This window comes from Oncorhynchus nerka, linkage group LG25, assembly GCF_034236695.1.
Source record: "Oncorhynchus nerka isolate Pitt River linkage group LG25, Oner_Uvic_2.0, whole genome shotgun sequence".
NCBI classification, from domain to species: Eukaryota; Metazoa; Chordata; class Actinopteri; order Salmoniformes; family Salmonidae; genus Oncorhynchus; species Oncorhynchus nerka.
In genome coordinates, this window is record NC_088420.1 from 48,669,926 (window position 1) to 48,687,378 (window position 17,453).

The window sequence follows — 17,453 nt, forward strand, 5'->3', positions numbered from 1 at the left end:
CTGTCACCAGCTCTGAATGGTGAGGAAACACCATTAAGCCTTCTGTTGGAAAGGAATGTCAATCTATAGACCGACTCCTGTTTAATAACCACTTATCACCGTATCCCACGTCAGCTATACGCTTCCAGGATACGAGATCACAGATTAAAGGCTCAGACGTTGCTTTACATTTGGATAATTGCTTCTCTAAATGTCTTGTTTGTGACAGACAAACATAATCCCACCCAATTACCTCCCTGATGCTTACCTTCAGTGCCTCCATTCAGATGCCATTTATGTTCCTTGTTCCATTCTGTTTGCTTGACACTCATCTGGTACTTGTCCTTTTTTGTATTTTCCTTCTCCAGAACGTGTACTACACAAACTCACATCAGCTTCACCTGGGGGTCCTGAGCCCCACCATCGATGACGATGACAACAAGTGCCTGGTGGATGTGAACAACCGGCCGCGGCTCCTGGAGTGCAGCTACGCCACAGCCAAGCGCATGAAGCTCGCCTGGCTGTTTACTCAGGTAACTGCTACTCCTGTCTTCTCCTACCATTCCTCTCCTAAATGGATTAAACGAATGGACAACAATATTTAGGCTTCTACTTCCAGTTTATACAGTGCCTTCGGAAAGTATTCACAAGTATTTCCACATTTTGTTACTTTACAGCCTTATTGTAAAATTTATGAAATAGTTCCCCCCCGAACCTCATCAATCTACACACAATACCCCATAATGACAAAGCAAAAACAGGTTTTAAGAATATTTAGCAAAAACGGAAATATCACATTTACATAAGTATTCAGACCCTTTACTCAGGACTTAGTTGAAGCACCTTTGGCAGCGATTACAGCATCAAGTCTTCTTGGGTATGACGCTACAGGCTTGGTACACCTGTATTTGGGGAGTTTCTCCCATTCTTTTCTGCAAATCCTCTCAAGCTCTGTCAGGTTGGATGGGGAGCTGAGCATCTTTTTTTCAGGTCTCTCCAGAGATGTTCGATCGGGTTCAAGTCCGGGCTCTGGCTGGGCCTCTCAAGGGATTTGAGACTTGTCCCGAAGCCACTCCTGCGTTGTATTGTCTGTGTGCTTAGGTTGTTGTCCTGTTGGAAGGTGAACGTTCATCCCCAATCTGAGGTCCAGAGCGCTCTGGAGCAGGTTTTCATCACGGATCTCTCTGTACTTAGTTCCGTTCATCTTTCCCTCGATTCCCAGTTCTTGCCACTGAAAAACATGCCACAGTATGATGCTGCCACCCATGCTTCCCCGTAGAGATGGTGCTAGGTTTCCTCTAGACGTGACGCTAGGCTTTCATGCCAAAGAGTTCAATCTTGGTTTCATCAGACCAGAGAAATGTGTTTCTCATGTGCCTTTTTACTGAGGAGTGGCTTCCGTCTGGCCACTCTACCATAAATGCCTGATTGGTGGAGTGCTGCAGAGATGGTTGTCCTTCTGGAAGGTTCTCCCATCTCCATAGAGGAACTCTATGGATTCTCGGTCACCTCGCTGACCAAGGCCCTTCTCCCCCAATTGCTCAGTTTGGCCGGGCGACCAGTTCTAGGAAAAATCTTGGTGGTTCCAAACTTCTTCCATTTTTTGAAGAATGATGGAGGTCACTGTGTTCTTGGAGACCTTCAATGCTGCAGAAATGTTTTGGTACCCTTCCCCAGATCTGTGCCTCGACACAATCCTGTCTCGTAGCACTACAGACAATTCCAAAGAGCTCATGGCTTGGTTTTTGCTCTGACATGCACTGTCAAGTGTGGGACCTTTATATAGACAGGTGCTTGCCTTTCCAAAAAATGTCAAATCAATTTAATTTACCACAGGGGGACTCCAAGTTGTAGAAACATCTCAAGGATGATCAATAAGAAACTGACTGTTAGAACTGTTACGGCTCCATGGATTGAGGAGGATTTGGGAAACTGTATGGTTGAATAAGATGGTGCAAAAGGAGTGGCTAATAAGTCCGGTTGTACATCTGACTTACTTACCTTCTCAATTTGCAGTAAGTATGTGACTAAACTCAACAAAAAGAGGAAGAAACTTTATTATGAAGCCAAGATCAATGATATAAAGAATGATCGCCTTCGTCTCTCCCGAGCCCGTATGGGAGTTGTAGCGATGAGACCAGATAGTAGCTACTAAATAATTAAATACCATGAAATTGGGGAGAAAAAGGGGTGTAAAAAAAAGGGGGAAAAAAGAGTTGCAGTCTGTTTTGTAATGGGTGGCCAGTAATAAACTGGTCCTGAACATCTCTAAAACTTGGTACAAATCATTCCTTAAGTGCTAGACCTCAGCTGAATCTGGTAATGAATGGTGTGGCTGTTGAACAAGTTGAGGAGTCTAAATTACTTAGATTGTCAGTGGTTTTAAAGTCTGTCCATAATAAAGAGATGCTCTGCTTTTTTGACACCACACACCAAAAAGCAAGTTCTGCAGGCTCTAGCTTTGTCTAATCTTGATTATTGTCCAGTCGTGTGATCCAGTGCTGCAAGGAAAGACCTAGTTAAGCTGCAGCTGGCCCAGAACAGAGCGGCACATTTTCCTCTGAATTGTAATCAGGGGGCTAATATTAATACTATGAATGCCAGTATCTCTTAGCTAAGAGTTGACTGCATCACTTTTGAAAATCCCAAATTGTTTGCTTAGTCAACTCACACACAGCTCTGACACACACACTTATGCCACCGGGGTTCTTTTCATAGTCCCCAAATTCAGAACAAATTCAAGAAAACGTACTGTATTATATGGAGCCTTCCATTTCATATTGCTCAAATAAACAGCACACCTTGTTTCAAAAAACAGATAAAGAAACACCTCTTGGCACAACGCCTCTCCCTTATTTGACCTGGATAGTTTGTGTGTATGCTTTGATATATAGGCTACGTGTACCTTTATACAAATGAATGTAGTTCTGTCCTTGTTGTTCTTGTCTAATGATGTTCTGTATTATGTCATTCTGTATTATGTTTCATGTTTTGTGTTGGACCCCAGGAAGAGTAGCTGCTGCTTTTGTAACAGCTAATGGAGATTCTAATAAAATACCAAATAGCAAATAAAAACAGAATGCACCTGAGCTCAATTTCCAATCTCCTCGCAAAGGGCCTGAATACTTATGTAAATAAGGTATTTCTGGGTTTTAAAAAAATTTTTTTTTTTTTTTACATTTGCAAAAATGTCTAAACCTGTTTTCGCTTTGTCATTATGGGGTATATTGTGTAGATTTCAACATTTAACATTTAAGAGAACAACATTTAATCCATTTTAGAATAAGGCTGTAATGTAACAAAATTTGGAAAATATTAAGGGATGAGATTACTTTCCGTAGGCACTGTACATGCTATATATATTTATCGGACACCGTATATTTTACCATGGTCATCTTTTTTTAAATGTGTTTTTAGTACAATCCAGCTACCGTCAACCCAGCACAAATATTTATTTGGATCAATAACTTTCATTAGATTAGGAAGGGAATGAAAACAGAAGTAATGAAATAATGACTACATATCTTTGATCAGTAACTGTAGTACTATTACTCAAATTGGAACAGTACTCTATTATATTACTTATTAGAGGAAAAAGTAACACTATTGTAAAGCGTTACTTTGTAACTTGTTACCTCCAACACTGGTCACTAGCAAAGTTACAAATGTGGTAGATGAACCAGGCTAATAAGATACTGCATTTGGATGTTGAGCATTTCGAGAAGAGGAGCAGATGTGAAGAGATTGGCCTGTTAGTGGGTTAGAAGTGTGGTTCACCGGCCTGCATTCAAGTGGCCTTGATTCTCATTACGGAGTGTTGCCAAAAAGAGGCAACGCCATATGAAAAGCCATAGTAGGTCATTGAACCCGGTCTCATTAAACACGTTAGGCAAGAAAAATGAACATCGCCTAACGACTCTCCTTGTTCTCCACTGCAGACGCTGGCATTACATCTCTCTAATTAGGCCTAATGTCACCCTCATGATCACACTGAGAATGTACTTCTTTGACCTTTTGTAATGTTGAGAGCATCACAATTAGGTGTTCCTCAAGGTTCAAATAAGGGCCCCTCATTTTTAATAGTGAGAGGAATGTTTAGATTCAAAGACAGTCACATGAATAACGCGTTATCGTGGTAGGAACATCTGGATTAATACAGTAGGACTTGAAAATAAAGTGTCATTAAACTTTATGCAACCTGGCAGACACATCAGGGACACAACTGCATTCGTCCTTAGCCAATTCTGAAGTGCACATTGAAGCTGTTAGAAGAACTGTCCGCATCTATTTTTTGTCAGCCAACAAGATGAGTAGGCTACTGAACAGCAAAAGCACTAACCTATGTCAATCTACTATCCCCCATAGTACAAAAGTTTATATATTCTGTGTGATAAAATAAATATTCCAAACATCGTCTGAGACAGTTGTGGGATGCGAAAGATCTCAAATTAATACAACCACTAGCATTCCCCCCAAAAATGTACTCATCTATTAGGCTATTTCTTCACATAAGCGCAGCAATGCGCACATGGCAGTAGGCTATAAGCTTGAATGTTCCATTAGCAGGAAAACACCATTATCAAAAGTGACCACAAATGCGATTATGCATGTAATGCTTTTATGATAAAGGTGCATTTTTATGGTGAAAATGATCTTCCCCAAACTTGAAACTCACGGGCTGCTCATGTATGCCAGTTAGGCTCTACACCCGTTGTAAAGCAGATTCTGCTTAATTTTAGGAAGTTATTTGGCCACTTTAGTTGTGATACAAAACTTATTAACATGAGCTAGGTTACATGAGGTGTGCGACTATGATTAGAAAAAGTCTTATGCTGGGCATCATTATTTAACCTTTTTATTTAACTAGGCAAGTCAGTTAAGAACAAATTCTTATTTTCAATAATGGCCTAGGAACAGTGGGTTAACTGCCTTGTTCAGGGGCAGAACGACAGATTTCTTTTTACCTTGTCAGCTCAGGGTTTCGATCTTCCAACCTTTCGGTCCACCGCTCTAACCGCTAGGCTACCTGACGCCAATTGGTTGTGCAGCCAGACTTATTTGCGATTCCTTTTGCCTCATCCCTCTCAACCATACCATTTTTAAATTCCTCATCAATATACAATAATTTAAGTTTTTACAGTCATTTTGTTAATAGGTGCATGTTTATTAGTAACTGGAATAAGCAATTTCATAAGTACATCAACAACATGCTGTAGGATTCACTACAGAACTTCTTGTATGACCTCTTATACACGATATAAGGCCCAGCCTTTGGATCTTTGGTTTCCTAGATAAGTCAACTATATCCGATGGATTTGGATACGGCTTTCAACCAAATTTCTGCAGCATTAATACATATATATGATTTAATTCCTGTGCTCTTTGTAAATACCCTGGTAGGTTGAGTGATAACCTGAGTCAAGTTGCAGGCACTGGTTGCATTTTCTTGAGTGGGCAGCTTGATGAAAGCCCGTCAATATCTAAATCACCCAGAAAATATACCGGTCTGTTGATATCACATACATTATCAAGCATTTCACACAAGTTATCCAGATACTGACTGTTAGCACTTGGTGGTCCATAGGAGCTTCTGTCAAGAATGGCCTTTAGATGAGGCAGATAAAGCTGTAGCCATCTCTAAGCTTTACAGGAACACGTCCACCAATGGCATTTCTGTATTTTCTGTTATAACCATGTACAGCGGTTTGTCCTTTAAAAGTTGCAGCGTACTGCTGCGCAGCTTGCAGGGTGCCGCAGAATTCTATGATACATTATTTAAGTGTGAACCACTGGTGCCAATAAATCTAGTTTGACCACCAGCGGGCATCTTTGAGAAGCATTTAATAGCCTTTCATTAGTGGCTGTACAAGAGAATAACATTTTTAAAATTGGAAGAACATAGTATATGGGACTGATTTTAAGAAATTTTGCTTAATTAATTTGATTCATATTATAGTGTTTCTATTCCAAGAAAAACGTGAAACCCTCTGGTTTTCTGTTAGGATGGAACGGAAAATATGGCACTGTACAACGTGAGGTTTGGGAGTAGGCTTCAGTACTTGGCTATTTAGCTAAAGAATCCCTGTATCGTGCGAGAGACCGGGGTTAAATTCCAAGGTGGGGAGGAAGGAGTAGGCTGTCCTTGTAAATAAGAATTTGTTCTTAACTTCTTGCGTCGAGCCAACCCGGATCCGGGATCATGACTACAGCCTCAAGCCCATTACCATAACGCAACGTTAACTATTCATGAAAATCGCAAATGAAATGAAATCAATATGCTAGCTCTCATGCTTAGCCTTTTGTTAACAACACTGTCATCTCAGATTTTCAAAAATATGATTCTCTACCATAGCAAAACTAGCATTTAGCATTTAGCGTTAGCATTTAGCATTAGCATTTAGCGTTAGCATCACCAGGCAACATTTTCACAAAAACCAGCAAAAACATTCAATAAATCATTTACCTTTGAAAAACTTCGGATGTTTTCAATGAGGAGACTCTGTTAGATAGCAAATGTTCAGTTTTCCTGAAAGATTATTTGTGCAGGAGAAATCGGTCTGTTTTCTGCGTCATGTTTGGCTACCAAAAAAAAAACGAAAATTCAGTTATAAAAACGCCAAACTTTTTCCAAAATAACTCCATAATATTGACTGAAACATGGCAAACGTTGTTTAGAATCAATCCTCAAGGTGTTTTTCTACATATCTCTTCAATGATGTATCGTTCCTGGAAGTGTGCTTCTCCTTCTGTATCGCATGGTAAAATGAGTGCCACTTACAATTGCACACCAATTTAGACAAAGGACACCGGATGGACCCCTGGCAAATGTAGTCTCTTATGGCCAATCTTCCAATGATATGCCTACAAATACGTCACAATGCTGCAGACATCTTTGACGAACGGCAGAGAGCATAAGCTCGTTCACAGCACATTCACGGCCATATAAGGAGACGATAGTAAAACAGAGCTTCAGAAATTCAGCTCATTTCCTGTTTGAGGTTACATCTTGGTTTCACCTGTAGCATCATTTCTGGGGCACTCACAGATAATATCTTTGCAGTTTTGAAAACGTCAGTGTTTTCTTTCCAAAGCTGCCAATTATATGCATAGTCAAGCATCTTTTCGTGACAAAATATTGTGCTTAAAACGGGAACGTTTTTTTATCCAATAATGACATAACCCTTCAACCTTGAAGGGGTTAACTGACTTGCCTAGTTATATAAAGGTTACACTAAGAGCATAACATTTCAACACCCGAATTGTATAATTGTAGTCTAACCAATACCCAAACAGAGATTTAGTCAGAATAAAATCTCATTGATTTATCAAGACCAGTCCCCATGCTTGTCTTAGAGCACCGGGAAACTGTGCTAAAATAGTTGTAGGCTATTGCTTCGAATCCTATTGCTTCTAACTTCAATATGCTCTTTAAATAAATAAGACCTACACCACTTTTAACAGCACATTACTCAACACTAGTGAGACTCATGTCTCCTATGGTAGGCCTACAGCATATTGAAAAATATGACATTACTCCCCGCCAATAATGACATTTTAGAGGATTGGAGGATTCTAAATTTAAACCAAAAGCCGCCTCACGGGTCTCCGGGTGGCAGCCGGCACGGGTATCGAACCTGCATATGTAGCAACACCGCTTAGACTGTTGCACCACTCAGGCGCTGTACAATGTAACTAGTCGGGAGTGGGCTACAGTACTACAGTAAGAGAGAAAAAAGTCCTAACAAAATAAAATAATGAAAACCTTAGTGTAACAACAATTTAAGTAATACTGAAGTCGTGCAAAATTATCAGTTTCTATTTAGGTTTATGTCGCCCATTCATTGTCAGTTAGAGACACAGTAGGACCCAAAAGCATAATCAGTACTCTAACTCCCCGTGTGCTGGTCTAGAGCAATGAAGTGGTGATGCAGGGTACTGTACTAAACCACAAATTACCTCTAAGTCCCGCAGCATAATCACAACTTTTATTGGAGGAACCACTGTATTGCTACCACTGTATCACCAAAGGTGTTCTAAGTGAGTTTCAGAGATCGTACAAATATGAATGTCATCTGTTACTAGCACATTATTGATTTCATGAACCTTGTTTCTTAACTATAGGATCAGTGTCTTCCCCCACAGGACAGTTAAGCTAATGTGATTTGCATGAGGTTGTAAGTAACATGAACATTTCCCAGGACAGACATATCGGATATGGGCAGAAAGCTTAAATTCTTGTTAATCTAACTTTACAGTAGCTATTACAGTGAAAGAATACGATGCTATTGTTTGAGGAAAGTGCACAATTATGAAATTAAATGTATTAATAAACCAATTAGGAATATTTTGGGTAGTCTTGATACAATATTTTGTATTGGATCAGTCTAAACCTTTGCACATACACTAGTGGCCGAAATCTAAATTGCGCCTGGGCTGGAATAATGCATTATGGCCTTTCTCTTGCATTTCAAAGATGATGGTACAAAAAACACAGGTTTTATCTTTTTATCATATCTAATGTGTTATATTCTCCTACATTAATTTCACATTTCCACAGATGTACAAGTGTTTATTTTCAAATGCATATCCTTGCTTCAGGTCCTGAGCTACAGGCAGTTAGATTTGGGTATGTCATTTTAGGCAAGAATTTTAAAAAGGGGTGGATCCTTCAGGTTTTAAGCTACATATTTTAACATGGGCTATTTTTAGCACTTTTCTGGGATGTTTGATTATTTCAATTTCTTTACTGGGAAGCTTAGCAGAAGTAGACATGCTCTTGTTATTTATGTTAGTGCAGGGTGGGCTGCACAAAGTGGACTTCCTACTAGGGCGCACCAACTCAGTGCTAACAGTATAACTCTTGCTCATATGCACATGATAACTGCATACAATAGCTGTAGGATCAGCAGAGGCATTCAGGGCAGTTAGAGGGACATAAATTAGGTTACTTACATTGTGTCTACCAACGCACCTGGGATAATGTACATTTTGTTGAAGCATCATGACAACTCCTGGACATAATGGTAAGGATTAACTGAGCTGGGCTTGGATCATTGATAAGTCATTGTCTCAACGCAGCCTTATAATGCTGTGAAAGGATCCAGGAACCCAAATAATGATCTACCAAGCTTTGTTTCCAGAAGGTAGTGATGGTAACTGAAGAACAGAGAGTGGTTAGTTAGTATTCAACCTACAATCCCATGAATAACTGTCACTGTGGAGTAGTGGACCACCAAAGTAATGCTGCCGGTGGCTGTTTGATCAAAAGTTGTGGGACTGCCTCTTGGGAGGGCACAAGGACTCCTGCTTTAACATCCAGTGGAAAGCTTAGTGTGTGTTTTTGAAGCCAGAGGTCCTTTATGACGAGAGATTTAATCTGAAACGGACAGTCAGGAGCTGAGAATTATTTATAAGGGATCTTTCGAGATATTGAACTGTGTTTGACCCTGAGGGAAATGTTGCGTCGTAAATCTATGAGAAGCCGCATCGATTTTTATCAGCTTCTTATTTTATTGGTCCATTTGATTTGCCCCTTTATAGACACCACTTCAAATCCGCAATAAAACGTGAATGACAGAAATGTTAAGCACAATAACCAAGGCATGATGCGCACTTGCTGTAAACACATGTTTAATTCAGTTGGGAGGGTGGAGTGAATATTACCGGGAAGATGCCCCAAGGGAGGTGGGACAGGCAACGCGGAGTGTGAGCTGTTCTGTCAGGTTAGAGTGCTTGTCCTTACTACAGCACACTGAGCCAGGCCTCACATGCCAGAGCTGCTTAGCTGGAGACAAGTCAGCAAGGATACTCAGCTATACATAATAATTTACTACCACAGCTGCTCCAGCCTCCGTCTACCCTACACAGACGGTTCAAAAACAGATGTTTTTAGAAGAATGTGTTGTTTTTACCTATATTCATATCCAATGCTTTCTGCTGAGAACTCTTAAGGATATAATTCTACCAAATAAAGACCCATGAAATGTCTAACACGCACACCATGTCCATTTTTTAATATTGGATACCTTCTGTGCATGGAATTGAAAATGATCAATCCCGATCTAAAAGTTTCACACTTTGTTGTAATGTAATATAAATGGCTATTTAATTACAAACAGTGTGTGGACAATATTGATACTTGTGACTTTGGGGAAGTTTTGATTCTACTTTCAAACCAGCGGCAGGTAAAACACCTTTACAGAATCCGAGCACAGGTCACATAGGCCTCACAGCCTATTTGACCCACACTCCTGAGCACACTGCACAAAGGCAAAAATATGTCTGCAGGGTAAACAGTCTGCAATAAATCATTCCTATCTGAGTGAAGAGATTTAATTATCAAATTAAATGAATTATTTAAGGGATTTAGGTTTAGTGCCCTCTGGTATTGGAGTTCAATAGTTCCTGTCTGGGCACAATGGTTTGTAGCAGCATAAATTACAAGATGCACTGCTGAGAGATGAAAATCTAATGTAATTTGTTTGAGACTTACAGCAAAATGCAATCATTGGACTGTTTTGCATTTGATCAATTGTTAAAAGGGGCTAACCCAGTGTTTCCCAAATTCGGTCCTCGGGGACCCCAAGGGGTGCTCAGATGAATCAACTAATCATCAATATTGAATGATTTGAATCAGCTGTGTAGTGCTAGGACAAAAACTAAATATGCACCCCTTGGGGTCCCGAGGACCGAGTTTGGGAAACGGTGGGTTAACCGTTGTGAACTTGCCTTATGTTTTGCAGATGACACAATGGGTTATTTATAGAAACCCTTCCCATAGCACATTGAAAAAAGACATAGAAACAGTATACAATAGTATTCTCGTAAGATGATCACAACAAAACTCTACTTTCAATGCTAAAATCTGTTTTATTTGGTATCTCATTAAGGAACCTTTCAATCTTTTCACATTCAAGTTGAAAACACTTAGCCAGCGTTAGCATCGCTACTAGTGAAACAATGGGAGTGGTAGCGCCCATGGCAGGATGCTTCAATAATCATGCACAATGTCACTTCAAACCAAATGTCATAGCAACCAAAATACCATCATAAGATGCACATATAGAATATTGGAGGGTATTATACGAATTCTGGTATTTGTATAACATTTTCCGTAGAATAACCATTTTTGGGGGAATACACAACCAATACAATCGTTGACGAGCTATATCTCTGCAGATGATCTGATAAACACAGCTCAAGAACAGTTTTCAAGTTTGTTCCAGGTCTGGGAAATCATCGATGTCATTATGTCAAGGATTATGTAATAGTAGGGACAACCAACCAAGATGATGTCATAGTAGGTGGAATCAACCAAGTAACAAACTAGCCTGATTGCCTTGAACAGAAATGAAGCATAGAGCAGGATGGATGAAGCTAAGAGGGGTTACTTTGCTGAGAAAATAATTGAGAACAAAAATGACCCTAAAAAGCTTTGCAAATCATTTAAGGAACTAGGCTGTGGTAGTACTACCAAAAACAAACTAAACATCAGGGGGGAGATGGTATATGAAAAAAGTAGAAGTTGCCAATGAATTAAACTTTTTTAATCTTTTTATTTTTTTACTTCTGTTGCCAGCAAGCTGGTTAGCAAGCTGCCCACCAGTTCTGGTTTGTATGGAAGCAACCAAGTCCAGAAGTATTATGTAGAGTTAGGGGTTCAGCCAAACTCTCTTTATTTTGCAAAGGTAGCACCAGCCAAACTAGTCAGTATGCTGGCAGAGCTTAAATGCTCCAAAGCCACAGGCCTGGATAATATTCCTGCAAGGTTTCTTATAGATTCTGCTGAGCAAATTGGCCCTTGTATTACGCATATCGTTAATCTCTCTCTTGAACAAGGTACCTTTCCCAGGGACATGAAACAAGCTAAAGTTATACCTCTGTATAAGAGGGGGATAAAGTCTGACCCTGGGAATTATAGGCCTGTATCTATCCTCTGTGTAACATCAAAGATCCTGGAGAGAGTTGTACATGAGCAAATGTAGGTATGTATGATTTTAAGTCGTGTTTTTAGAAAAACGTACTCCACTGATTCATGTCAACTTTACTTGACTGACTTCCTCAGGAAAGAGATTGATGAGCGAAATCTCTGTTTGACCTACAGAAGGCCTTTGATACAGTTAACCACTGTCTCCTTATCTCCAAACTGGAGGCACTGGGGTTAAGCAGTATCCCTCTAGGCTGGGTAAAGTCCAATTTATCAGGTAGGGAGCAAGTAGTAGAGGTTAATGTTTCACTGTCTCAGGCAGAAACAATGAGTTGTGGCGTTCTGCAGGGGAGCGTGCTTGGGCCTGTTTTTATTGTATATTAACGATATGAAAGATGCTTGTTCTTGCCTTCTTTTTTTTATGCGGATGACTCTACACTTCTGGTGTCTCACAAAAGTAAAACTATGTTGGGGAGCATACTTAGCGCAGAGTTTACTAACATTCACAAATGGCTTGGAGATAATAAGCTATCTCTGCACTTAGGGAAAACTGAATCAATTGTTTTTGGATCCAGACCTAAATTGAGTAGGTCCTCTGAAATCAGTGTGGAGTTAAGGGGCGAGGTGCTGACTACTAAAACCTCTGTTAGCTACTTGGGATGTATCCTTGATGGAAGCTTGGGAGGTGTGAGCATGGCCAATAAAGTGCTAGGGAAGGTTAATGCCAGGACTACGTTTTTGGCTAGACAGTCCAAGCTGCTTGATAAGGACTCCATGAATGTGCTAGCTACTGCCCTCATTCAATGCCATTTTGACTATGCTAGTACTTCCTGGTTTGGGGGCTTATCTAAATTTATGAAGGGGAAGGTCCAGATAGCCCAGAATAATCTGATCAGGGTAGTATTGAAGGTGAGTTCACGTATTCACATAGGCAAGAGCTTGTTTCAGGAACTTACCTCTCTGCCTGTTGAGGCTTGGGTGTCCCAGATTAGACTAGGTTTGGTTTGGTTTACAGGAGTATTTATGGTCCTGCGCTCAGATATCTAACTGATTACTTTCCTCGTGTTAGGAATGCACACAATCATAGCATCAGATCAGGTGTTGCTGATGTGTGCTTATACAGGTTCCGGAGTAATGCTGGGAAAGGTACTTTCTTGTATACTGGAGCCTCAGAATGGAATGAGTTGACTCTGCCCATTTAAAAACAATGTCCTCTCTGGGCAGCTTCAAAAATAAAATAAAAATATGTTTGTCTTCTGTGGCCATATGAATAACCCCTATGATGTAACTGGATCGATGAGATGTTTTTCTTCTCTGTTTTTGTTTTATTATTTCACTGCCGTACTGTGTTGGATCTTGTCTAGCCATCTTGTCTCGAGGACCACAATGGAAATAATTCCCAGACTTTGTGTTATCCTCAATGATTTTACTCATGTGCATGTGTGGCTTTTTCAAGTTTTATGTGTGCTTGTTTTTTTAAATGGTCGCATTAATAAACTAAACTAAACTTAGCCACAGAATATGGGATAGTGTTACCTCGTACCTACTGCCGGCTAATAATTGGAAACAAATAATTTGATCAATGCAATTTCCCCTCCTGCAAATAAAATATTTTGTTTCTGTTAAGGTTTCACTTGAGGCTAATCAACATCTGAGGACAGTGGAAACTCAAAACCTTGCTAGATCAATAGGGGCTAGCTAGCTGTTATATGCCTAATTTATTATTCTAATAGTACATTTAATGTCTTAAACATTCCAACATAGGCCTACTACCAATGATGCCGCCTTTATATACAGTGCCTTCAGAAAGTATTCATACCCCTTGACTTGTTTCACATTTTGTTGCGTTACAGCCGGAATTCAACATGCTTTTTTCTCACCCATCCACAATACCCAATAATGAGAAAGTGAAAACATGTCTAGAAATGTTTGCACATTTATTGAGAATTAAATCCAGAAATATCTCATGTACATAAGTATTCATACATAAGTCCATACATGTTAGAAACACCTTTTGACAGCGATTACAGCTTTGAGTCTTTCTGGGTAGGTTCTTTAAGAGGTTTCCATACCTGGATTGTACAATATTTGCCCATTTAAAAAAAATATATATATATATTTTTACAAATTCTTCAAGCTCTGTCAAATTCGTTGTTGATCATTGCTAGACAAGCATTTGTCTTTCCATAGATTTTAAAACCTTTTAAGGATCTGACCCTTTTTTTACATTTTCGCCTAAAATGACACCCAAATGTAACTGCCTGTAGCTCAGGACCTGAAGTAAGGATATGCATATACTTGATACCATTTGAAAGGAAACACTTTGAAGTTTGTGGAAATTAATGTAGGAGAATATAACACATTAGATAATACAAACAAAAAAACATGCATTTTCCCCCCAAAAATTGGTCAATCATCTTTGAAATGTAAGAGAAAGGCCATAATATAATATTGCAATTTAGGCGCAATTTAGATTTTGCCCACTCGATGGCAGCAGTGTGTGCAAAGTTTCAGATTGTTCCAGTGAAGCATTGCAATACTGCAATTTATACATTTTCTAACTATAAAGAACATACAGAAATTATATGATGATACAAAATTTTAGTTTACACACTTCCAGGAATGTCATACATGATGGATCATTAGTTTATAGACTAACTTTCACACATCTAGACGGCTGGGCGAGGTGGGTGTGGAGCCAGAGGCAGCACGAGTTCAAACTGTATAACCCAGTTCCTACATTTGAATATAAAAATTTATTTTATCAAACTAAACTGTCACATTTTATCTCTGGGACTCTCAGGATGACAAATCAGAGCAAGATTACAGAATGCAAGTACATTATTTACCTTCAGAGGGGAATGTATCAAACCAGTTGCTGTGATACGTTTTTGTTGTTGTGCACTCTCCTCAAACAATAGCATGGTATGTTTTTGCTGTAATATCTACTGTAAATGGTAGAGTGCAGTTAGATTAACAAGAATTTAAACTTTTTGCCCATAGTTTGCTGTTACTTACGTCATTCTAGTCACACTAGCGCACGTTAGCATCAACCATCCCGGTATAGGTACACCGATCTCGTTGCGGTTAAAGAAGATCTAAGTAAAACTTTGGCCTTGAGTTTTAGGTCATTGAAAGGTGAATTATTCTCTGTGTCTGGTGTAAATCAGACTGAACCAGGTTTTCCGCTAGGATTTTGCCTGTGCTTAGCTCCATTCACATTGTTTTTTTACTCCTCAGTCTGTAACGCATACCCATAACCCGATGCAGACACCACCATGCTTGAAATTTGGAGAGTGGTACTCAGTAATATGGTTGTGTGTTGTATTGGATTTGACAACACTTTGTATTCAGGACAAAAAGTGAAATGCTTTGGCACATTATTTGCAGTGTTACTTTAATGCCTTGTTGCAAACAGGATGCATGTTTTGGAATATTTGTATTTTGTACAGGCTTCCTTCTTTTCACTCTCTCAATTTGGTTAGTATTGTGGAGTAACTACAACACAATGTTTTTGATCCATCGTCAGTTTTCTCCTGTTACAGCCATTAAACTCTTAACTGTTTTAAAGTCACCATTGGCCTGATGGTGAAATCCCTGAGCGATATCCTTCCTTTCTGGCAACTGAGTTCGGAAGGATACTTTTATATTTGTATTGATACACCATCCAAAGTGTAATTAATAAGTTCACCATGATCAAAGGGATATTCAATGTCTGCTTTAAAATAAAAAATCTACCAATTGGTGCACTTCTTTGCGAGGGATTGGAAAACCTGGTCTTTGTGGTTGAATCTGTGCTTGAAATTCACTGCTCGACTGAGGGACCTTACAATTATCTGGATGTGTCGGGTACAGAGATGAACACTATTATTGCACACAGAGTGAGTTCATGCAACTCATTTTGTGACTTGTTAAGCACATTTCCTGAACTTATTTTGACTAGCCACAACAAAGGGGTTGAAGTTTTATTTTATTTGACCTTTATTTAACTAGTTAAGAACAAAATCTTACTTTCAATGACAGCCTAGGAACAGTGGGTTAAACTGCCTTGTTCAGGGGCAGAACAACAGATTTGTACCTTGTCAGCTCAGGGATTCGAACTTGCAACCTTTTGTTTATTAGTCCAACGCTCTAACCACTAGGCTACGCTGCCGCCCACTAGCCACGCTGGCACTAATACTTAGTGAATCAAGACATTTCAGCTTTTCATTTTTAATTCATTTGTAAAAATGCTGAAAAACATAATTCCACTTTGACAAGACATCAAAACTGATTTGTCACATACACGTGTTTAGCAGATGTTATTGCAGGTGTAGTGAAATGATTGTGTTTCTAGGTCTAACAGTGCAGTAATATCTAACACTAATGTAAAGGAATGGAATTAAGAATATATACATATTTGGGCGAGCAATGTCAGAGTGGCATAGTCGAAGATACAGTAGAATAGGATATAATACAGTATATACATATGAGATGAGTAATGCAAAATATGTAAACATTATTAAAGTGGCCAATTATTCCAAGTCTATGTATTTAGGGCAGCAACCTCTAATGTGCTAGTGATGGCTATTTTAATAGTATTTAACAATCTGATGGCCTTGAGATAGAAGCTGGTTTTCAGTCTCTCGGTCCCATCTTTGATGCACATGTACTGACCTCGCCTTCTGGATGATAGCAGGGTGAACAGGCAGTGGCTCGGGTGGTTGTTGTCCTTGATGGCCTTCCTGTGACATCGGGTGCTGTAAGTGTCCTGGAGGGCAGGTAGTTTGCCCCCGGTGATGCATTGGGCAGACAGCACCACCCTCTGGAGAGCCCTGCTGTTGCGGGCGGTGCAGTTTCCGTACCAGGCGGTGATACAGCCCGACAGGATGCTCTCAATTGTGCACCTGTAAAAGTGTGTGAGGATTTTAGGTGCCAAGCCACATTTCTTCAGCCTCCTGAAGTTGAAGAGGCGCTGTTGTGCCTTCTTCATCACACTGTATGTGTGGGTGGAGCATTTCAGTTTGTCCGTGATCTGTACGCCGTCAATTTGAAAGGGGGGTGCTCCCTCTGCTGTTTCCTGAAGTCCACGATCAGCTCCTTTTTGTTTTGTTGACGTTGGGCGATGGGTTATTTTCCTGGAACCAGACTCCCAGGGCCCTCACCTCCTCCCTGTAGGCTGTCTTGTCATTGTTGGTAATCAAGCCTATTAATGTTGTGTCGTCTCCAAACTTTTTGATTGAGTTGGAGGCGTGTATGGCCATGCAGTCATGGGTGAACAGGGAGTACAGGAGGGGGCTGAGCACTCATCCTTGTGGGGCCCCAGTGTTGAGTATCAGTGAAGTGGAGGTGTTTTTTCCTACCTTCACCACCTGGGGGCAGCCCGTCAGGAAGTCCAGGACCAAGTTGCACAGGGCAGGGTTCAGACCCAGGGCCTCCAGCTTAATGATGATTGGGTATTGTGTGTAGGCAATTGACAAAAAATCTCTATTTAATACATGTTAAATTCATGTTGTAACACAACAAAATGTGGAAAAAGTCCAGGGGTGTGAATAGGGCTGTGGCGGTC

General features: G+C 40.0%; 1 protein-coding gene across 1 annotated transcript in view; it reads left to right on the top strand.

The window, feature by feature from the left end:
* Window positions 1-17,453, top strand: part of galnt18a (UDP-N-acetyl-alpha-D-galactosamine:polypeptide N-acetylgalactosaminyltransferase 18a) — an 89,462-nt gene that overhangs the window by 56,820 nt on the left and 15,189 nt on the right. The window contains exon 10 of the mRNA XM_029634723.2: window positions 348-512. Coding sequence (XP_029490583.1) covers window positions 348-512 — 165 coding nt within the window. The remainder of the gene's footprint in view (window positions 1-347; window positions 513-17,453) is intronic.